The 24,240-nt window shown below is 34.9% G+C and overlaps 2 protein-coding genes and 1 long non-coding RNA gene across 3 annotated transcripts; 1 reads left to right on the plus strand and 2 right to left on the minus strand.

The window, feature by feature from the left end:
• The first annotated feature begins 1,142 nt into the window (after positions 1 to 1,142).
• LOC130630415 (uncharacterized) lies at positions 1,143 to 2,411 on the plus strand. The gene is made up of 3 exons (XR_008982070.1): positions 1,143 to 1,300; positions 1,726 to 1,746; positions 2,307 to 2,411. It is a non-coding gene; the product is annotated as an uncharacterized LOC130630415 (long non-coding RNA).
• A 6,770-nt stretch (positions 2,412 to 9,181) lies between these two features.
• Positions 9,182 to 16,917, minus strand: LOC130630034 (polyunsaturated fatty acid 5-lipoxygenase-like). The gene is given in 18 exon segments (XM_057443433.1): positions 9,182 to 9,514; positions 10,659 to 10,734; positions 10,737 to 10,818; positions 11,113 to 11,300; positions 11,471 to 11,573; positions 11,872 to 11,957; positions 12,268 to 12,373; positions 13,076 to 13,129; positions 13,945 to 14,073; positions 14,156 to 14,198; positions 14,329 to 14,388; positions 14,577 to 14,691; positions 14,768 to 14,864; positions 15,191 to 15,286; positions 15,805 to 15,937; positions 16,085 to 16,185; positions 16,430 to 16,483; positions 16,801 to 16,917. Coding segments are annotated over 18 exon segments (1,755 nt in total). The 3' UTR covers positions 9,182 to 9,399.
• A 24-nt stretch (positions 16,918 to 16,941) lies between these two features.
• LOC130630035 (uncharacterized) lies at positions 16,942 to 19,562 on the minus strand. Its single transcript, XM_057443434.1, has 3 exons — positions 19,499 to 19,562; positions 18,928 to 19,298; positions 16,942 to 17,016 (listed from the first exon to the last, which is right to left on the minus strand). The coding sequence occupies exons 1-3, from the start codon at positions 19,560 to 19,562 to the stop codon at positions 16,942 to 16,944; spliced, it is 510 nt and encodes a 169-aa protein (XP_057299417.1).
• Between the last annotated feature and the right edge of the window lie 4,678 nt (positions 19,563 to 24,240).

A 24,240-nucleotide genomic window follows, 5' to 3' on the forward strand; every position in this document is an offset into this window, starting at 1 on the left:
AGGACATTTATACACGGGAGATGTATATATTTTGTATACGTTGTATATATATTTACTTTGCGTTCATGTGGTCTGAAAGACAGGGTCGAGGGGGTGTGTTGTGTATTTTAAACTCATGCTGGTATTCTTAAGTAATATTTTGCTATTCATGAACTATCAATCTTAAGCTGTCCTTGTTGGCAGTTTGTTAGAACCTGTCTTTGTTGACAGTTTGTTTAGAACCTGTCTTTGTTGACAGTTTGTTTTACTTATATTGATTGACAGTTTGTTTATGTGATCCTTGTTGACCACACTACATTTACGAGAAACTGTCTTAGACAGTTTGTTGTGGTCTTTGTTGACCTCTGTTACAATTAGATACAGTACACACATATCCTCCGAGACCCCTCATATCCGCCAAACTTGCAGTTTTTATTGTTGTTTTTCCCTGCGCGTTGTCAGCAATTAATAAATTATTTGCTTGTTGTTCTAGTTCCATTAAATAAACAGGCTACATATCAAAGTCTTTTTTTATTATAGAACATAGTTTTTTCATGAAAATATATCTTGTCTGTGATTAAAGACTCCACAGAAAATAAGAAATCATGTAATTCTTAAGCATTTTAAAGTCTCTATTTAAGCCCCCAAATAAGATTTTCTCAAAATAAGTATGCCTATGTCCTAATTGACCTGGATCAGCCCCTGGTAGAAAATCAGTCGTGTGGTGGGAGTTTTACAATTGTCACATCTTCTGTAAACAAGTAACAAAAGCATTCTTTGCATAACACTCTCAATAGATCTCTTAAACCACGAGCTTAATACATCAGTGGTCATCCATCCCAAATCCAAAACAACATACAGTGTGTTTGGCAAGGCTATATTCCTTTTTCAGGTGTTTATATATTTTTCGTACTAAGAACAAGGAGAGTGTCTAACGCCTGACCAGCTGTGCTACATGTGGCTTGTTATATTTTCGTGACCAGCTCCACTTTGTATCCCTTTCCGCCTCATTAACTGAATTAATATGTACAATGTTCTTTTTCCTCTGCCAATGTGCAATTGTGTTTAAAATCTTTTAATGGATGTGTTTAGTGTTTGCGGATTGATGCTCTAAGAAAATGTTGCGTCATAAATCGGTTCATACAATGTATTATTTATTTCACAGGACATTCGAACAAACAAAAAATGTCTGCTCCACCACTTATGCCACAGATTATGCATATGTTTCGATTAAACAGAAAAGCAATCTGGAAAAACCTTGCAGCTGCACATGTTTCCACAGCATTTGTTCTTTATGCTGTATATAAAATTCCTGTTTCAGGTACAGTTCATTTGATTTATTGATTGTTTTATTTCATTTTTTGTAGGATATTTTTAAAAAGTTTAAAAAGCTGTTTCTTTATTCCCGAACATTGTAAAAAAGAAGCAATAAAAGACATATTAAGGGAAGAAGTCTTCATGAATGGAGACCTTAAAAGAAGCACGAAAAGTAAAATTTTTGCATCTTATATCTAATTTTTGCAACGACTTGAAAATTGCTATTTTCCCAATTTAGGGAAATTGGAGTAATTGACATAACCTAATAAATAAAAAATCTGATAAAAAAATATATAAAACAGAAAGCAAGGGAGATATATGTACTATTTTAACGTCGTAGGCTGTCAGTGCCGCAGTTTTTTGTTTTAATTAGAAGAGTGTAGGCCTTTTTGTGCAACATCATTTTGACGATTTTTTTTTTTACTTTAGAAGAAGCAAAGAGAGCATCGAGTAAGTACATTTTCTTTGCAAGTTAATCCATAAGAGATGTAGGGAAAATCAAGTATTGGGGTGAGGTAGAGAGTTGTGTGTGATAAGCATACGAATGGGAAACGCTATGTGGAAAATTGTTAAATAAATGCGAGTTATGTTATTACACGTCGCTTTTAATGAGAGAGACAATGCTTTTTCACTTAAGGCTGAGATTATAGATACTTTGCACTGTTCTCGTAAAGTATTGGGAAGATTGAAGAAGTAAAATGATAGATTGACAGTAATCTTGCTAAAAAATAATTTTAAGGGTATGAAGTAAGGTAAGGGACTAAGGTAACGGAATGTTTCATATAAAAATTTTTAAGGCTGTAGGTAAGGAACCTTAAAAAAACTTTAAGGTTAAGAAACATGTTTCATTTAAAAAAGGCATTTTTCATTGTCTTTTAACACGAATACTTCAGTGGGATAGAAAATTTTCTTCAAAATTTGAAGTTTTAATCACCCTCGATAGAGTGTATCTGTGGATATGCGTGTTTTTTGGGGGACTTTGAGAAAATGTTTTTTTTCTTCTTTTTTAGAAACTTTAAACCCATGGCAAGACTCTGGTCATTAAAATACAACATATTGTTAAATGTTTAGAACCGGATCGTATACTGTTTCATAAATGATAAAAAGTTGTATTGTATGTGTTTTCCCCATAAACTTTTAACATCATTTAAAAAATGAATGAAAAGTTAACAGACGAATATCAGTTTGACTGGACTGCATAGTACAATCAACTGTGATTTTACTCTTTACGTACTAAAAGAAAATTTTGCGGATTTGATAGTTTTAACAAAAATCCGCGATATTAATTTCTCCACCCAATTCCATTTCCACCAAAATAATTTGTTGTACTGTCCGCCTAATTAAATTTGCCCTAAAAATTCCTATCCCGAGTAACACCGGTAAATATTCATAGGCCAATCTATGTGTTGCGAAATAAAATGACTATTTTGCGAAAAAAAAATACGAAATTTAAGTTTAAGGATGGGTCCTAAAATTGCACGATTATTGAAATTTGGAAGGTTAAAACTACGAACTTCGAGCTGCTATCGTATTACTTCTGCCCTTCTTTTAAGATATCACACGAAGTAGCAACGGGATTTTTACTCAAGGAAGGACGATGCAAAATTTATCGGTCACCATTACACTCAATTTTCGCGCCAGGGCTGCGGGCAATAATTAAAAATCAGATAAAACGGTTTTAGTAAAATAAAAGGTCTTGTAACGTTAAAAAGGGGTCCTGGCATAGGTAAAGGCGCTCCTTCTGTATTGGGAAATTTTATCAACTTCATTGCAGCATTTCCAGTTTTTTGCTGCAGGCCATTCACAAATGTGTCTTTGATATAATTAATCAGGTGCCGCAAGCGACCCTAAATATGTCTACAATCTACTGTTTGTAGACCTTGCGTCTAGCGAGCTTAAAATCATGGAAACGTACAAAATAAGATTAATAAAACAACATTAAACTTCATTCAAATGACGTTAATAAAACATAGCGTACACCAGCAGTCCATCCTCGTCCCCAGGGCTTGTTGCCCAAGGGCCGTTGCGCTTACGTGACGGCTAAAGTAATTTCGCCGCCTGCATCGATGTCAAAAAAGGCAAAAAAAACTGGGGACGAGGTTGACCAGCAGTCACATGGCATTTTTACTTCTTATAGCTGCCTTGTAATTTTGCAGATTGTGTAGTTGTTAGTTTTATGTTCGTACTGATATCATTTTCCTTTTGTGTGTCAGCTGAAATTTTATCGTGTTTTGATTTTCTTATTTTTAAAAACGTGAGAGGAATAAAATTTTAAGATTTTTCACTTGATGTTAATTCTCAGTTTTAAAGGGCCGTTTTAAATCAATGTATATGGTTTTTTCTTTTTTTAAAAGTTCAGAAACTTGCTTTTAAATTATTGTGAAAAAAATAGCATTAAAGGATAAAAAAAAATTTTTGCTGCTCGGAACCCGCTACTCACACAAAACAGTGTTGGCAATAATGCCATAGTATGTGTATTTGTAGATATTTGCCCATCAGCAGTTTTATAGAAGAGGTTTTATGCTAACTGCTTATATTATGTGAGTACAAGATTTTTGAGTCCAATTGGCACTACCTTTTCACCCATTTCAGAGTCCTAATGTTGTGCAAATCTTTTCTGTCTTGTCTAAATAGTCCAGAAAAGTAATAACTGAAATAATCCCTTGGGACTAACGGACTCCATGATAGTGTTGGTGCTGCTGGTTTAGATGATCCCGAATGATGATGGATATGCATGAAGGTTGATGACGGATGGCAGTGATTGATGATGGTTGGTGATGGATAAAGAAGGTTGACAAAGGTTGATTGATGATAGATGATGGATGATGATAGTTTATAATTGTTGATAGTGATAGATGATGGATGGTAATAATAGTTAATAATTGGATAGCGATGGTTGATGATGGATGAAGACGGTTGAAAATGGTTGACGATGATTGGTGATGGTTGATAATGATGGTTATGGTGAATGGCGATTGTTGATGATGGATGAAGATGGTTGATGATGGATGAAAATGACTGATGATGGTTGATGGTGGAGGGCGATAGTTGAAGATGAATGACGATGATTGGTGATAGACAATCATGATGGATGATGGTTTGCGCTGGTTGGTAATGGTTGAAAATGGATACAGATGGTTAATGATCGTTGATGATGGTTGATCATGGTCAATTATGGAATGGGCGATGGTTAATGATGAATGACAATGATTCAAAATGGTTGATGATGGATGATAATAGGCGATGATGGATAGCAATAGACGACGAAGTGATGATAGATAAATGGTGATGATTACAATGCTTGACAAGATAACTTTATTTTTTGAACTAGAGTACAAATTCCTTTTTGTTCAACTAGCCCCCAACCCCAAATGATATAAGCAAGTGAAAAAAAAACATTATTTGCCAACGAACGAAATAAAATTATTGTGAACTCCTACAAATAAGGTTCAAGTCGGAAAAATCGTCAGAATCTACTTGGGTAAATATTCACAATAATAAAAAAATATAATACTTTTATAAAATATAGTAATTGCAAAAATCAATTGCGAAATGTAATTCGCAGTTACTCGGAAAAGTATGTATCTAGAACACTTATCTGTGTGCTTCTTTTTGCATAACCTTGCCGCGGGTTCAAGTTTAGCAAGGTTCTCCTCCTCACCGTTCTCGCAAAGCTGTGTTTGTTTAAGAACCGACAAAAGACAGACGAAGAAAGTTGGAAATTCTTTTTTTCGGTGAGCTGGATACTTCAAAATGAACCCTCGGAGGCTCTGTGAAAACAGGACCGCGGAGATGATAGCATGAGCAAGTAACACTTCCATTCTCCCTAAAAATCGAGTTTGACTTGTATTTAAAGTCCTACTAAAAAATGTGTCGAATATGTGATAGATAATATAGCTTAAGTAATAAAAAATCTGATTAAGCTGAATCTGATATAAAGTGGGCCTGATATATAAAACTGCTTTATATATACGCAGTACTATCGCTTGTTCCTGCATCTCGGAATCTGTTATGATAAGCCCACCAGCGAATACACCTTTCCCGAATTTATATTTTGTAAAATATTGCGTGCATGAAAACGAGGCAAATCTTGGTAAACATTATTCGCGTTCATATAAACATGGAGGAAGACAATACTATGAGAGATATTTTGCTTAAAATAATTGAGGAAAATATAGATTTAGTCTTCGATGAAACTGAAGAAAAAGCGTGAGGGAAAACATGGAGGGAATGCCACCGTTCACGATAAAAGAAATTGAAATGCATCGACAAAATTTTTTTTTTTTTTTTTTTTTTTATTAACTGTCTTTCAGGCACTTCCATATTTTACAATGGCTATTCGTCCTATTAAAATAATAATAATATTTAAATAAAGAAATAAGTTATTCTATAAAAAAATACACTGTAAAACTGTAGACAAGATTAGCAGAGTTCAAAGTGGCGAAGGATTGAAAGACATCGATATAATAGATTCTGACGGAGAATTAAGACCAGAACATATGAAAATGAAAATTATACACTAAAATATATAATAAAAAAAATATACATATATTAAATATATTTATTAATCGACGGGCTTAAGAAATAAAAACAATCGAGCAAATGAACAAAAATTGAGACTAAGTAGAGCAGAAGGAATAAATCAAAGCATAAAGTATTGCTCGTGGATTGGTCTCAATCGGTCAGTAGATGTTAAGTTAGGATATTGAGAAATTGTCATTTAAAAAAAAAAAAAAAAAAAAAAAAAAAAAAAAAAAAACTAGGTATGTTGCATAATAAAAATCGCAAGACCATGGTCTAATAAATATTTTTTCAAAAAAGTACGAAATTTTTTGTGATCAGGTTCTTCCCTGATAGCTTTGGGAAGATCATTTAGAAGGCGACTTGCCTTACCAAGAAACAATTTCTCCGACACATTGATTTCATACTTAGAAATAACTTCGTCAACATTACGAGTTCCACGTCCAGCAATTCTCAACTTGAAACCTTTCAAATACGATGGAAACTCAACCTGGTGAATCGATTTGTGGGCAAGTTTTAAAATTTAAAAGTGTATTTGTTGCTGGATTGGTAGCCAACCAAGTTGTATTACATCCTCGAGCGTGGAATATCTCAGCGTTACAAAAGACGCAATTCTGCACAATAGTTTATCAAGTTTTTTCAGCTGGAATAGTGGCAGGTTTCAAAACAATGAACAGCAATAGTGAATTTTCGAAATTAGAAGGGCTTCTGCCAGTTGCTTCCGCAAACGAAATTTTGCTGTGCGACGAAGATAGCGAAGAACGTATAGTTTCGCATAAACTGATTGAGAGAGTGTATTGATATGGGTTTCCCAGGTTAGATTTTGATCGAACTGGATGCCAAGAAGTCTGTAAACGGTAACGCGTTCGATCAGTTGGTCCGAGTGGTGGATATGGAATGTTGAATGGTTGGAGTTCATGAGGTCGTGAAGTTTTGCCATTCTCGGTGTTGACAAAAGCATGATTTTCGTTTTTCTGTTATTGAACGCAAGATTATTTGTGGTCGACCATTGCTTCAGCTGGTCTAATCGTTGAGTCAAGTTGTTGATTGTAGGTTGTATGTTTATAGTCTTACAATGTTCATAGATACTTGTATCATCTGCATATTGGTTTGTGGTCCCACCATCGACGATGTCTTGTAGGTCGACCGTATAAAGGTTAAATAGTACAGGACCAAGAATTGAACCTTGAGGTACCCCAAATAACACTGTTCAGTAGTCAGATTGTTTGTCGTCTATCTGAACGAATTGGCGGCGGTCACTGAGGTACGATAACATCAGCATAGCAGCATTGTTGGAAAAGCCTATCCTTCGTAATTTAATCAACAGGGTTTTGTAATCTACAGTGTCAAATGCTTTTGAATAGTCCAGAAATGCTGCTAGCGTGACCTCGCCTTTGTTCATCGCATTGGTCACTGTTTTTATTTTTTTGTTTTTTTTTGACAGTTTTTGACAGTTTTTAGACATTGATGTCGTCACCAACATGCCACGTGACCTTATCCAACCTTTTGGCGAATTTCATAACAAAAGATTTATTATGCGATGCTTTATTCGATTCAGCTTCATTTTTCTTGCTTAAACGGAAAATATTTGAAATATTAAAAGACGCATGCGTAATGTAATCAAATATACGCTGGCTTGACTTAAAAAAGCAGAGCTTCAAAAAAATACTGGTCCTGCTTATTAAATCATTCGCTTTTTATAAATACTCCAGTACTTTGAAGGAATTGTAAATTACTGCAAAAGCTCCCATTTATATTCTTTAGCGTTTGTAAATTATTTAATATACCCTAACGGTTACTGGCAGAATGGATTTAGAAGAGCAACCGTGAGAAACCACACAGCACTTTAGTGAATGCTATTTGAATTTGAAATGAAATTCCTTTCTTAAGTAGTTTTCCTCCAAAACTAACCAAGTAGTTAAATGTAAAGTAGTCTTTTCTTTCTTGGATTTTTAAATGATTAAAATAAAGAAGAAAAGGATGAAAAGGAAGGAAAAAGGAAGAAAAAGGAAGAAAAAAGGAAGGAAAAGGAAAAAAACTCAAATACAACACAGCACTTAGTAATTGGGATGCTGATTTATACATAAAAATCCTATTTAGAATCCTAAATTCGAAATTGTGGTAAACAGCACGGTGTGGCAATTATTAAGACTTTGGAGCGTGGCTGAAAGTTTAGGGATGAACTATACATATCTGCTGATAGCATTTTCACATCAACAACTACATTTGCTCCAAGTAAAAACAGAATTTTTAAAGACTTAGTTATGGTCAGCCCTGTAAAAAGTAATGCTGACAAAAAGGTATCCATCTAACGTTATATAATCCTAGAATTATTGATTGTTTGTGTAACATAAATCCAAGAAAATTTAAACTGCAAGAAAATATGCTTATGGTTGACAAACGGGTTGGTTTTGCTCATTGTATTGACAGTACACGAAAAAGAAAAAACAACATTAAATATGCGAACTTTCTTGTTCGATCTACATTGTCACACCAACTACTACCGTTAGAACATACCATCAAGATTGTTACTAATATTAATATATCAAATACTTCAAATAAATCAAAACATACGAAACACAACCCTATGAGTTTATTGATGTAAATCCTGTATTAATCCCAAAAGATTAGGGTAAATTAAATCAACAATAGACACACAGCTAGCTGTTTAGTAAAGTCGTTTATAGTATCATCAATTAGTTTTTCTTTTAACATTGAATTCCTCAGGTTGTTCTTCAGTGATCTCAGCAGAATCAGATGAAGAACTTTCATATGTGTTTTTAGAATCTGTTTCGACTACTACAGGAAGTGCTCATTTTTCGGATTTTTCATTTTTTGTGTTGTATTATTTTGTTTGAACCGTAAATATATATGGCACAGAGCCATTGATTAATGTTTTCCGTTCACAACCAAAACCTAATTTTACACAGTGTACTTCAAAGTGGACTTCGCATACTTTTGTGTTCTTGTTTACTGTGAACACATCTTACCTCCCCTTCTACGATATCTTGAAATGATGCTTACCCATTGTTTTATCAAACTTGGATCCGATGAAAATGAAAACATTCCAATGCCTGTTTAACTCTGGGTTTATTAAGAGTCAAACTTTTGCATAACAGTACGCAACAAGAGTTACCAGGTCGAGAGGTTGATGTACCTGGATAGATTAAATTATGATAAATTTCTTGCTGACCTTTCTGATTGCTACTCGCATCACAAATACATATTCTTCTTTTACAAGACAAGTATGTTTTCAAATACATTATAAGTGGTTTCGTTAAGAAAAACCTGCAATCCTTTAAAAATATACACAATAAAAGATCATTCACAACGCATAAAAGTATCACACTCACCAGCTGTATTTTTAGTGTTTACAAAGAAGTGCCTCGTTTTCATGCCGATGATGTAATCGATAATTTAAATTCGGGAAAGGTGTATTGAAACAAATCTTCTGGTGTTCTCTGTTAAGCTTCTAACAAAAAAATTATCGACTTTTTCTGGTTTCAAATGTTTCTTAAATTTAGGGTGGTTTGGGTGTGTCTATCTAGCCGCTCAGAGAATGATGTGAGGACCAATTTGTCTTTAAATGCTGATTGCATTTGGTACACTGTCAGGATCCAGACAATCATAAGGGCGTTTTCTTTTTTCATTTCGTTCCTTTATTGTGTTACTTATCCTTCTCAAAGATTTCTGGAATCTATCACGAATAAACAATATAAAGTAAAATCAACGACAACAACAAATAGTGAAAGATAAAAGTGTATAAATTTCGTGAAAAAAGTTGGAAATAAAATATTGATTCCAGTATCTGATTTTTTTAAAGAAAGACTTAGGGCGTGTTTAACAAAAGTCGACATGCTGGAACTAAACAGTCGCAAAAATGTAGCTACAGTCAATGTTGTGGGGTGTCGGAACAAGTTAAAGACCGTTTACACATGTCACAAAGTGAACTTAAACAGCGTTGAGTCTTTTCAGTCCACGGTATATTCTTTTGGACTTGTAAATGAAAAGTAACGTGCCATGTTTGGAAGTGACGAACACAAGAGTTCAGCCCTTTATAGGACAGTTGCGACCCTTTATAAAACTGTCGTTTTCTGGACAACTACTATCGAAAAACACTAAATTTTATTGACGTTATGGAACGTCGAAATTGTCCCGGCCAGTTTTTTTTTGTTATTCGATAAAAGAAAACATATCACATAGAAACTTTGTCTTCATAATTTTTATGATATGTACGAGGTTAAAAATCAAGTAGAAAAGAGGGAAACTGGCTATACCACTATCTCTCTATAATGCAATAGCAATATATTGATAGTAGATAGATAGATGTGCATATTTTACATGGCTAGCCTCACAAACATCGAGGGATATACCCTGTCTAAGGATCATGGGTTAGATGTGGGGAGTCCCAGAGTATTTAATGCTCATTTTGAGCTACGCAGACCCAATTAGACAACTTCCAGCAACATCCAACGGCCAACACAATGCGCCATCTCCCAAACTTCTCTCACATGACTTAGGTTAACGTGGGTTACGGCAACATTCACTCGCCCATGTTTGAATCACCGCCAAGGGGGATCGAACCACTAAACTACGGCGCCACATATGTATGTGCGCAAACTCAGTTTGTGGGAAGACTTGGTTCTCAATAAAGTGTAACTATTGAATTTCCAATAACACGAATAACAAAGTGACTCAAGAGATGTTACAAAACATCGTAGGGGTAAAATATTTTAATTTTAAACTGTTTCACAAAAATTAGAGAGAGTTGAGGACAAAACCTAGGCTATTTTGACCAATTAATTTTCGATAAAAGTCCTAAAAACGAAGTTGGTCATTACCTTGCAACAGCTTTTAGTTTATTAGGTTCATATTGGTACTGTATTTCGAAATCGCCCAATCTTCGGGTTGCTTGTTTAAAAGATTGGTAACCACCATAATATCCAAAATCATTGATTTCTCTGGTAAGTGGCTCAGTATGTCTTTTTCTGTGATTTCTTCCTAAAAAGGTGTTTGTTGTTTAGGTGTGCAGTCAATTGAGGGGGTGAGAGTACATAAAAAAATACCAAACGTAAAAAAAGATCCACTTTATGTGCCCGCGTGGTGTCAGAAAGAACACAAGTGAACGATACCAGTCACACATTTAAAAAAATCTTTGTCTAGTTCTAATACACAGTTTATTGGTATATTCTCCGTTTTCGATACACTTAACTTTTGTAGCTTCACAATTTGGAGCGCATGTTAGACAATCTAGAGGGTTAAAATTTAAAAATATTCTGCTTAGTAGCCTCGAACTAAATACGAAAGGTCGATGAATTTACAATCTTTCCCATCCCCCAACTGAAAACATGTGACTTCGCCTCTGTTATTTGATGCATTATAAATGACAGTTAAGAAGGTTAAACTTAAGTTATCTATTTCCCTGCGTTTAGTAGTGCTTCTTGCAATATTGAGCAGCCGCCGAATTTCTCGATTGATTAACGCTAATTTGATTGGTTAACTAAAACTGGGTAGTACAGTATGCTCAAAATACTTAAAAAATGCTAACAAAAACGTATGTACCAAAACTTAATAATATTAGAAACAGTCTTGACACAGGTAGATAAAGTAAACACTCCTCCACAATGCCAAAGTTATTTAAGAGGATTCTTACTATACTGTGTAAAATTCACAGCTGCAGAGGAGAGAAAAATAACAGTGGATACAAACTTGATTAAATCATCTACATTTGTAAATTTTCCTTGGCCAAACACACCCTGAAAAAAAAGAGTTGGTCGTCCATGCAGTCATAGGCTATAAAGGTAAGCAAAAACGCTGAATATTGCGTTTCACGTTGATTTAACACCTCTATGATCTAACTTAGCATTGGAAAGTTTCATTTCGTGCTATAGATGCTGTGTAGCTACGATAAGGAAGTAGATACTGCAAAACACATGTTAAACGCGCGACATCAAGCGACACACGCGTACAACAGTCGCAGCAATGAAAAAGTCGCAATGTTGCATGCGAGCTGCATTAAGTTTATTTAATAAGCATTTTTATATACGCTCGTACCTTGATTCCTGCACCTTCTTTCTCATCAACTAACAATCTTGCAAATTCTTGAAGTTCGTAATCAGCAGTGAGTTTGTGTGGCTCATCTAAGAAAGAATTAAAACCATAAAAATAAACGAACTAGCGAACGGAAAAGTAACGGAAGAAACAGCAAATCAACTAGCGAACAAACTAGCCAGCGAACAAAGCGAACAAACAAACTAGCAAGCAAAGAAACTAGCGAGCGAACAAAATGAACAAACAAACTAGCGAGCAAAGGAACTAGCGAGAAAACAAAGCGAACAAACAAAGTAGCAAGTGAACAAACTAGCGAGCGAACAAACTAGCGAGTGGGCAAATTAGCGAGCGAACAAACAACCGATTAAACGAACGAAAAAACGAGTGTAATTTTTTTACCTTATATGTCTTGTACAACATCAGTGACGTAATTGGTTATAGCCTCGTTTAGGAGTAATGCATCATCCCGGTAATAGTACTTGCTGAGATGCGCTGTATCATCAACCTGAAACCAAGATACATTTTATACAATTTTTAATCACATGCGAACGAGGCTAAAATATACAACTTTCATTCACAACGAGGTTGGAAAAGGTTGGAAAACAAAAGCTACTTAAGAACAATGGCAAGACTGAAATTTACTGAGGAAAAAAATAAGGAAAATACTAAGACAAAGAGATTTGTAAAATAATTATTGCCATTCTAGGCAACTTGTCCTTAAATAAATTGCATCGCAAATATTTCGATTGTACTGTGAATGCTCAATATATTAGAAAATATAAGAACATTTTGTTGCTGAATATGTAAAAAAAATAGGTAAACTTCAGGCTAAAGGGCAACCTCGATCCCAGGGCCTGTAGAATTTTTTGATATGAAGATGAAACGTTTCATCCTCATATCAAAAAACGCTACAGGCCTTGGGATCGAGGTTGGCTGGAGGCGAATTTCTTGGTGGGAATTTTATTAAAACTTTCTGGTCACAAAACAACTACATTTCACACGAAAAAAACATCAGAAACATATCAGAAAATATCTGCGGTTTTTAATAAAGTAATCATCGGTGAATATAAAACGTGTTGTGTGCTAGCCTGGTGTTTGCGCAAAACACTAATGCACTGTACCAATCACACATTTAAAAATATACCCTCTATTTCGTACTCCAAGGTAGTCTAAACAAACACTTCGCGTTATAAAAAACATTACTTACCCCTCTTGCTTTCAAATTCAACCACCATCCCTGTCCAGTCTCCATTTTTTCCATCTAATAAAAAAATCAATCAAATTATCTATATTATAATGCCCGTATACGTCTGTCCGTCCGTCTGTCTGCCACGCAAAATGGTAGCTTAACTGCGACGGGCGAACCCGTGGATTTTTCCACGGGCTAACGACTAGTGTCAATAAATTAACGTCGACTGTTATATCTTTTTTGCAAAATTTAAGAGTATCCTTGCCCAATTTTAACCTTATTCAATTTTTTTGTAATAACTTCTGATGCATATTATTTCAAAGGTTGAAATTTGTAGACTTTTCATTATTTTTAGTTAGCTTCAGAAAATTTAGTTTTACGTCATATCTGTTGTCATGGTTACTTATCTATTAACAGGGGCGCTCGGAAAAAAAATTCGCGGAGAATTTTTTTTTTTGAAATATCCTTAACAACATTTCCAAAAACATATTTTAACCTTTTCATGCTTCTCTTAACTATTTTTATGCATCTGAAACGTTTGAAAGTGTGTCTCTAATTCCAAGGTTTACCTTCGTCCACTTTGGTCTGTTTTCGGATTCGGAAATGTTTAGCTGACATTATTTGGGATTATTTAGCCTCCAGCCACACCTTTTTCACCCAGCTACTTAGAGCGCCTAGAAAACCCAGCCTAAATAGGGTTCAGGCCTTTTTTAATACCGTACTAGGCTACTACATTACTGTACAAAATGTTACTAGAAAAAAGGTCCAAATCTCAAAATTTGTACCCACAAGCAATCATTCACGCTTCTTCCGTATTAGACACACCCAATTCAAAATTGCCAAAGCAGCATGAAATTCTCAGGATGCGAATTTCAAAGGGTTTTTACTTGCCCCACGCATTTTTCCAGCTGCTGACTGTTGTTCAATTGATGTTGCTTCGAAATTCTATAAAAGTTGCTGCAAAACGACCATTTTATCGAAAAATACGTTTGACCAGGCTTGTAGCTGCGAATTAACTAAAGCGTTTTATGCAAAGGATGTCACCCACTTCTTCGACATAAGTTAAAATGTTCCATCTATTCCTGGGGTCGTGGTAACGTCAATCCATCCATTTCGCGCAGTCAGCTTTTTGCCACCACGCCTAAAAATAATAATAATAATTAAGATAAATAACATAGTAATGGTATAAATAAGTAAATGATTCAACTTTTGCGACGAACTGGCGTATAGTGTACGAGGCTCTGATTTCGGTTAAAGGTGGTTTAGCCTACTGTTGTATGTAGTCTTTAGCATATGAGGAACTTAGCAAGGAACTAAGTGACATGAAGAAACTATGAAGTTAACTTGTTCCAAAGAGTACTTAAAGTGTTATGGCAATTTAAAAGTTAACTATAGGAGAAAAAAATTTCTAGAAAAAGTTGGTTGTCTACATATCTGGCCCAGCGTTTAAGTTACTTGTGTAAGATTTTATATTTATGTTTGAAGTAAACGAGGAAACAGATATAAAAAACAACGTTACCAGTTGATTGCAAGTAGGTATATAAAATGAGCCATAAGCCTAAACAAAGGATGAGAAGGAGAGAGTTCTCGATGCATTGTAATGCAAACTGATTCCATAAATATGTGAGTAAATCATACAAACATAATGAGAACAATATTAATAAAAAAACAAATTTACGAATAATCGAACGCAAACAATAACAATCATACCTAAATGAGTGCATGCTTGATGTACGACTACATCAGCGTTATTGTAATACATTTTGACAAGTAACCATTTTAATGGAGGATCGCTTGGTAGAAAGACCTAAAAATTATGCAGGATTAGGTAAGGCACTTTGTAATTTCAAAGCTTGCTCAAACGTTGTGGATCTCTGCGCTATATTAAATTTGTTATTTATTGAGTTGTTTACATCAAGTGCACACTTACTGGAATGTTTACATCAAGTGCACATTTATTGAGTTATTTACACCAAGTGCACAGTTACTGGAATGTTTACACCAAGTGCACAGTTACTGGAATGTTTACACCAAGTGCACATTTATTGAGTTGTTTACATCAAGTGCGCACTTACTGGAATGTTTACACCAAATGCACATTTATTGAGTTGTTTACACCAAGTGCACACTTACTGGATTGTTTTCAGCAGGCTGTTGAAATAACTTAATAGCAATTGGCATCAGGTCACCATTAGGCTTTTCATGAAAAAGGGCTATCGGTCTTGTCATCTAAATACAAAACAAAACATGAATCAAGCGTAGAAAAAAAATTGGTAAAGTCGTAGAAAATTATACGTGAAAGGAAGTAGGAAGGGGCCGCTTATAAATTATACCGCAAACTGATTCAAGCATTAGTCTTGGAATCTATTATGTCTTTGAATTCCTTTTCTGGCAGTTTATACTTTGTGTTTTGTGAACAATAATATTAATGTCTTTCTTTTTTAATTTATAAACAGAGAAGTAAATGTTTTCTAGCCGGGAGCACACATATCGCACTGCGTTGGAAGAGCACACATACTGAAAAGGACAGAGAAGTAGCTTTCCACTGGTAGCTGAATACCTCCATGCAGGCAGTTTTTAACGCAAGTCAACTTTGTCCCCAAGGTTCCCTGGTGCCTGAACCGTTATCTCGAAAGGAAAAATTCCTTGAAAACATGATTAACGTATAATTTTTGCAAAGTTCTCCTCGCAAAATTGAAAAAATTAAAAGCAAGAGGGTTAAATACTCTGCAAAACGAATAAGCTACCGTGCGACCACTTCGTACAGATATTACTTCAATATCCTTCAGATCAATAATATAGATCTCCTTTTTATCAATAGCTTTGCTGAGTGACTTCCCGTCAAGAAACGGTTCAACCATTTCGCTTGTAACTGCAAAGCTGTAAAAAAGCAAAAGTGATTTAAAATAAACGTCTTAACTAGATTTTTATGCATTTAGCAGGCACTTTTATCTGCAGAAAAACAAAGAAAGGAACAATAAAATCTAAATAACTATCAACACAATTAAATCAACCATATTGACCTACTTCTCAGGTATGGAAGTACACAGTGAAATTAGGACTGGGTTGCATCCACGTTATCTTTAAGCGCCAAATTCTTTATCACTCTTCAAATCTATTGTGTAGCCCTGTGGTAGATATATAATTTTATACGCTAAATATACTATAGCGAAACATCTCTAACAGCAGACAACATTGGGATCTCAAAAAGTGTTCTTCTGCAGAGGTTATGCAAGGGAAGAGGAGATGGAGACAAAGAAATGACGCCTGTTAAATAGAGTCCGGTATCAGAAAAATTTAGATCTCGCATATCGCATGCGAAATCTAAATTGCTCTATGTAGTAGATAATTAATATACAAAAATTAATTAACCGTGTTCCACTTCTTTTGGACAATCAAATGCATTTTACGAGATACAATATCCCACTAAAATAAATAACCAGGATTGTTAAAAACAATGACGAAGATATGAAACTTCGTCCCCAAGACAAATATCAACAGCCTAACAAGTCCTGGGGACGAGGCTGGAATATATGTCTACTAAAAAATATTGATGTCAAAAAGTGCCAAAAAGAGTTAGAATGATTTGACTTAGTTTATAGCATAACTCCATCACTTCTTAAGGCTCTCCTTAATGCAATCAAACATGACATAATTGCAGTTCGGTATAACAGGCACAAAATGAAAGCGATATTTTTGCATATGTCAGTATCTTAGCTGCACTTCATCAAAAGCCAAATCACACGTCTTCTTGTTAGATCAAATTTGACGTTCTTTTCAAAGTTCTCGGTTGATAGTTGAAAGCTATTATGTTTTTTGGTAATTATATGTTGCAATTTGTCACTTAAAGGAAATTGCATTTATTGCAGAAAAATCTGTTAGAGTTAATTTCGAAGCAGTATTACTTTACTTTTCATATAGTCATTAGAAAACTGTTCCTCTGGCGGAAGTTCTTCTATCTATAAATTAAAATATACATCAATTGGATAATGTAATTGCACACGTCCTTAAGATCCCTTACTCAGAGCCTTTTTCTCATTCTGTCAATCCTTTAAACGAGGTTGGATTACACTTTTTCCTCTTTCATTTTTTCAACCAGTTTCTTAAATTATACTTTGAGAAGTAAAGTAAACATGTGTGGCACAAAAAGCTGCACTTTTATACTCCCCTTTTGTCCTGAAGGCATATTTTTTTTAGGAATGTAAAAACGATGCCGAAAATAGTGAGTCAAATGGTGGTTAAGTCTTTCGTCATATTAAAAATCACATGTTAATATTATTTGCGAAAAAAAGCTTACACTTATTTTTTTCTGGCAACGAAACACTTAAAACGTGTTCAGTTTATTGACAACACCTTTACTCTATACCTTATGACATTAGAGATATCATAAAATCTCTTTAATAATAGCCGTATTCCGTCTGTCTGTCTGTGTGTCCGCGAAAGCCGCGTCCCGTAACGGAAACACGAAATTTTTAAAATGTGCACGAATATCAAATGCGATATATTTTTATTGACTTTGTTTTGACCGCTCGCGCGTGGAACACCATTCACAACGCCTGATTCTTTAAAAAAAAACCAAGATTTTCGCGACCAGAAAGAATCCAAGATCTTCGCGGAACGAAGGCCATTTTGATAATGGTCGTGTTTGTGGTCAGTGTGTGAGGTTTGTAGGCCTGTTTGACTTTTTTATCTTCTAAAAGCCTTATATATTTGTAATATTTGTTTTCTGTTTGTTTTCAATGTTAGGATAAATATATTGTCACGTTTTTTAGCCACGTATAGATCTTAAACGCACCAGTTTTAGGATGTTTGGCTAGGAACGAAGATTAGCTAGCTATCTAGCTAGAGCATCACTTATTGCTATTATGTATGGTATAAGAGCTTTTTATCCTAGCCAACATTTATTTTTATGTTGAGGCTGTGGCTATTTAGCTAGCTCCTTAAAAAGTGAAAGTATAAAAATGCAGTTTGGCTACAACAATATTCTTAAGCAATATATAATTTTTATGCTAAATGCAGTTAGCTAGCTAGGTATAGCTACATATTTTATTATTTTTCTGCAAACTTTTTCTGCAAATGAAATGGCTGAGCGATTGTTTTGGCTGGACGAGTAACGACAGGCTGTTCCCTGTGTTTTTATTTAAACCGAAGTTGCAATGAACATTTTTGGAAAAGGGTAATACGCCTTATGCGCCTGTTCAACTGTGTTTAACTGTACTAAGCGGTTAGCCCAGTGTTAAAAACAGACTGTTTTTTGTAAAAGGCTGTTACGCCTATGGGCATGTGCAACACCTTTACCTGTATATACTAAGGTCAGCCCACCACTGTGACAATTAATTTTTAAACTTTCTTGGGAATCACGCCTGGACTAACCGCTCAGCCCTGTGTCTGCGAGAAAGTTTTTTTCAAAAGGGTATTATTCCTATACGCTGTGCAACACGGTTTAACTGTACTAAGCGCTCAGCCCAGTGTCACGATTAATTTTTTAACTTGCGCAAAAAGTTATTCTGCAAAATGAAATAAAATTGACGATTGTTTTTGCTATGATGGAGTAACAACACTTTGTAAACTCTGTTTTTATATCAGTTATCGTTGCGGGAAAGTTATTTTTTGAAAAATATGTTACAGTCGCACACTATAATGGTGTATGCGCTTCAAAAAATTAACGACATACTGTATACCTGTACTAAAGCGCTCCACCTGATCGTGTGGGAAAGTTTACGGCTCTTATTAAGCGCTCCACAGAGTGTTCAATGCCGGATCACACCTTTACTTGTGGCTTAACCCGGCGTTTCGACGCCGGGTTTCCCAGCTAGTATAATTATAATAGTAATAAATAATAATTATAAACAATGATAAATAATAATAACAAATAATAATAACAATAGATAATAACAAATCTCATTACTATACTGCAATGTTACACCTTCATTTACCTGTCTTGGTAACCCTAAACAATCCTCACAAAACCTGTAATACTTCCGCTTCTCTTGTAACTCCTGTGAACGTTGATTCACCCTCTTGTCAAACTGAGGCAGGATAGAATCATACACATAAAATACATATTTCTTCTTGCCGCTGATCCATCTATGAATTGGAAATGCAAATTCTCTATCTTTCAAAAACATATCCTTCAATGTGGAACCAACTTTGGTGTGTTGTTTTACTATGATATACTCCAGAAACCAGTCGTCTTTGAATCCTTTGGTGCCACGCGATATTTCTATAGCAATGATGGTCCCTAAAGAAACAGAACATACGTAGTAGAAATAAACAGGAAAAATAAGAAAGAATAAACGCTTTTAGAGTTGATGATACAATGCAGTTGGATCTATTTTGTGTTTTCCATAAAGGCTTGTCGGATATGACTGCGAATAATTCATTATTGGGAAATCTCAATGTTTATAGAAACTATAATTATAATTTGATGTTGAGAGATGCCGGCTCCTTTGCAATCTCCAGTTTTAACGATGATTTCAAAGTCACTTGATGAGAACGCTCCCATTGTTTTGGCTAATTAGCTGTGTGTATATTTCTAAAGGAAGTATGCTAAAGAGAAATGTCAACAATAGGATGTTCTTATTTGTATAATATCAAATACAACAATTTTAGAAAAGAAAAGTTGTGGATTTTCTTCTTCGACGAACCTTTCATTTCATCATTTCCTTGTTTAAAAGGTTTGCGAGGTGCTGGATCATAAAAGTTTTATATCACCCACCTAACGGAAGTGTATGCTAGTGAGACAAACAAACAAACAAACAAACAAACAAACAAACAAACAAACAAACTTTGCTTCGCTACTTCGCTGCTTATACGGTGTTCTGCTTAAATTTTAGATTGGAAATGTAATTAAGAGTGGTCTGTTGAGCGTTAAAATATTTTGAAAAGGGTATCTCTCAATTAATCAAGTTGTAAGAATTGGCATCATCTAAACAAAGCCTTGCTAGAAAATAATTACGTTTCCACAAGGTAAGTCCAGCATTTTGCAAAAAGTGTGCGCAAAATCCAGTTTCTTCTTAACTACTTTTATCCGTTTTATAAGAGCAGAACGCAGCCTTATAAACTCTTTTTTTCAAAACTTCATACTGTAGTTATTTGATTAACCGCGCCCCATTTTAAAATACATACCTCAATTTTCTTCTTCAGAGTTAAGTGTAAACAAGAAGCCCTGGGGGCTCTAAGAATTTCCGCTCGCTACCAAATTATTTGATAACAACCTGCTAATTCGTTGTGTTATCGTGCCAAACATTCGAAGAGGTTTGATGCATGAAGCTGTGAAAATAAAGCACACAAGCGACATTATGTCTTACAGCAAACGCAAACAAAACGAAACGTCTCAAAATAAACTCAGATTTTAAAAGAAATTGCTAACAAAAAATACAGCCTATCATTCATGGTTTAAAGTCTTTCAAATCGGTATTTAGTTGACAAAAAATTAAAATTTTGATGTCACCATCAGTATTCAGTATACTTTTTATGTTAACTTTGCAAATTTTTGTTGAAATGAAGTAGTTTTAATTTTTGGACCAATTTTGGTCCAAAAATGAATGAAAATGAAGAAGAATGAAAATAACGCGAGCAAGTTTTTAAAATCTAACGAAACAGAGCTTAAGGATATTATGCGCAATGCAATGTTAGCATCTGATGTTGACCAAAACAGTAATGCATATGTCAACAATGAGGATAAGGTTATAAAGCTAGATGATATGGAAACTGGTGAATCAACAGAGAGCGTTCCCTAACATACACTAAAAAGGGAAGAGATAAATAACAAAAAGCATTGTGGAGATTGCCACGAGGTAAAGTTCAATAACAATATTTGTACCAATGAAGTTTCCAATGTTGATGGAATTGGTAGAGGAGGATTGTCTTGCAAAGAAGAATGCATAAATATTAACATCAAGGGGGTAGTGAGTTTTAAAGATTCAAAGAATACGTTATCTATGCTTATAAAGAAAAGAAGTTTCAACATAACTAAAAATCAACACAAGAGGATGAGATATTTTAACAACAGAGGTCTAATTTTGACGTGTTTATATGTAGGTTTTATGAATTACAGGATAGATTTGCGAAAAATAAAAATTCCTTCAGATATGAAGATCTAAAAAAGTGGAAGTTATAAACATGTCATTGGTGGCAGGATAAAACAGACGAGGTAGTTTTACAGAAAGTGTATTTATATTTATATTACCTTGCCAATATATATTTTTCCATTGGTGACATTTTTTTGCTCTAATGTTGCGACAGATACAAGCCTCCACAATATTGGGACAGGGTGGCAAATGTTACAGTAAGTTGTCCACACAAATAATTTTTGAATAATATGTCATATAAAGGTTAAATGGCTCTACATGTCCACCTATCTTATAACTGATAAAATATGACTTGGTGAAAAACAGGGCCGTAGCAGTCACCCAAGTTTTTGGGGCTCTAAATCAAAAGTAGTTCATCGTCTATTGTTTTATGGGGGGTTCCAACGACATCACTTGTTTTATACTCCTCTAGCTGGTAGCCTACTGGAAAATGCGGACCCTATCTTTACAACGTCAAAAAGAGCTAGCCCCGGTTGCAGTGAATGTAACTGGGACTAGCAACCAATACCACGGTCTGCGAAGGTGTGAAAATTGGGAGAAAACCATTGTTAAGGTCGGTTTAACATTCTAACCAAATAACCTAGATCCTAAGTCTTCTGATATCGACAAATTTATTGATATTAACAAGTTCAGTCTGTGTAGAGCGTAAGTATTATGGATACAATCTTCAAATTTCAGCCTCTTACCTAAAATAGTTTGTCCTGGGTTATAAATTCTTACCTGAGCTCAAATATGTGCCTTTTAAATGTGCAGAATTTTGATATGATCAAACAAAATCTTCCTGCAATGTCGTCTAACCAATTTTGTTTTTATGACACTCAATTGCGTTGTTTGATAAATACATGAAAATAATTTGCTTTCTATTCTTTTACGATTGCTTACTTTTTTACAAATGACCAAAATAATGAAATCCTCTACGTAAGAGTGCGGGATATATTGTGCCAAATAAAATATGTCTAATTATTTGATAATGATGATGCTACGTGAATGAAAGGGGAGGGATATAAGATATAGTTTTTGGAAAAGGGTATTATGCCTATAGGCCTGTGCCACACTGTTTAATTTTACTAAGTGTTCAGTCCGAATTAATTTCTCAACTTTTACAGGAACTTACTCCGCAAAATAAATTATTATTAACCGGTTGTTTTTGCTGTGACGGGTAAAAACGGTTTGTAAGCTTTGTTTTTATTTCAGATATTGTTTGGGAAACTTATTTCTGAAAAATATGTTACAGTTGTAGCACTATCATGGTGTATGCGCTTCACTTAATTTACGACCATTGTTACAACATACTGTATACCTGTACTAAAGCGCTCCACCTGATGGTATGGCACAGTTTGCGGTTCTTATTAAACGCCTCACAGAGTGTTTAACACACGGTCACACCTTGACTTGTGGCTTACCCCGGCGTTTCGCGCCGGGTTTCCCGGCTAGTCTACATAATAATACGCTAAGTGTGTCTGTCTGTGTTCTGTGACAGGCGAAGTGGATGTCTTCATTTTCCTTTGATGTTGCGGAAAAATGCATTTCTAATATGTCACATTTTCTGACGTTACGGCGCGACGAAAATAACACTACTTTAACGTCAATCTATATAATAATACGCCAGTTCTGTCTGTCTGTGACTTTTGCAAAGTGAATAAACCTTCTTTGATAAAGTCTATAAAACATCGTCTATAAATTTGTTCTGTAATTTACCAAACTTTGACGTTAAAGTAATATTGACATCAAACGAAATTATATTAAAATTAGTGAAGCCATTGCATTGCACTTTTAAATTTGAGGCTAATAATAATACGCCAGTTCTGTCTGTCTGTGACTTTTGCAAAGTGGATAAACCTTCTTTGATAAAGTCTATAAAACATCGTCTATAAATTTGTTCTGTAAATTACCAAACTTTGACGTTAAAGTAATATTGACGTCAAACGATAGTATATTAAAATTAGTGAAGCCATTGCATTGCACTTTTAAATTTGAGGCTAAATAACTTGGAAACGGGTGGAAATAACTGACGTCATCTCCTGCGCAGGTAACTAGAGACCACCTGGGACCAATTTGGGAAAGTTTCCCAAACCTGGGTCCCCGAATCCGTTTCGGAATAGACGGGTTGATGACGTCACCAAAAAACCTTCAACCCTAATATCTCTGCAACCGTTTGTCAAAAGTATATAATCCTATACATTTTCTTGATCAGCGTTTCAAGATCTATATGATAAAGGCAACGGGTATACAAATTTAAAAAAGAAATTTTTGTACTTTTATTAGAGACTTTGCTGACGTCAGCAAAATCTTTAAACCCTTATATCTCATTAACCATTCATCAAAAGCACGTGATTACATACATTTTCTTGATCAGCGCTTTAAGTTCTACACAATAGAGGCAACGTAAAAACAAGGTTCTAATTTTTTTTTAATGATAGATAGGTGACGTTATCAAAATTTTTATAATGCATCAGTGGATTTTTCCACGGGCCTTATCGACTAGTCTCTTATAATAATACAGAGACTGTGTTTGTTTGTAACAGGCAAAGTGGATGCCTTCATTTTCCTTTGATGTTGCCGGAAAAGTTATGTCTCAAATGTCAAATTTTCTGACGTTACAGCGCAACCTCAATAACACTACTTTAACGTCAATAACCTATATTAAATTGATGAAGCCATTCCAGTGCACTTTAAATTTTGAGGCCAAATAACTTGGAAACGAGGTTGTGACGTCAATGTTTTTTCACCGCGTGGGTAACTATGTACCACCTGGAAACAATTTGGGTAAGTTTTCCAAACCTGGGTCCCCAAATCCGTTTCGGAATGGACAGGTTGATGACGTCATCAAAAACCTTTAAACCCTAATATCTCTGCAACCGTTTGTCAAAAGTACACGATCCTATACATTTTCTTGCTCAGCGTTTCATGATCTATGCGATGAAGGCAACAGGCATACACATTTCTGAAAAAACAATTTTGTTCTGACATGTCTCTGCTGACGTCAGCAAAATTTAAATGACGGTTGTTTTTCTCTGTTATTCTGCCCAAGTGGATTTTTCCACGGGCCTTATCGACTAGTATATACTAATATCAATAAGTTTCAGCTAA

This window comes from Hydractinia symbiolongicarpus, chromosome 2, assembly GCF_029227915.1.
Source record: "Hydractinia symbiolongicarpus strain clone_291-10 chromosome 2, HSymV2.1, whole genome shotgun sequence".
Classification (NCBI taxonomy): Eukaryota; Metazoa; Cnidaria; class Hydrozoa; order Anthoathecata; family Hydractiniidae; genus Hydractinia; species Hydractinia symbiolongicarpus.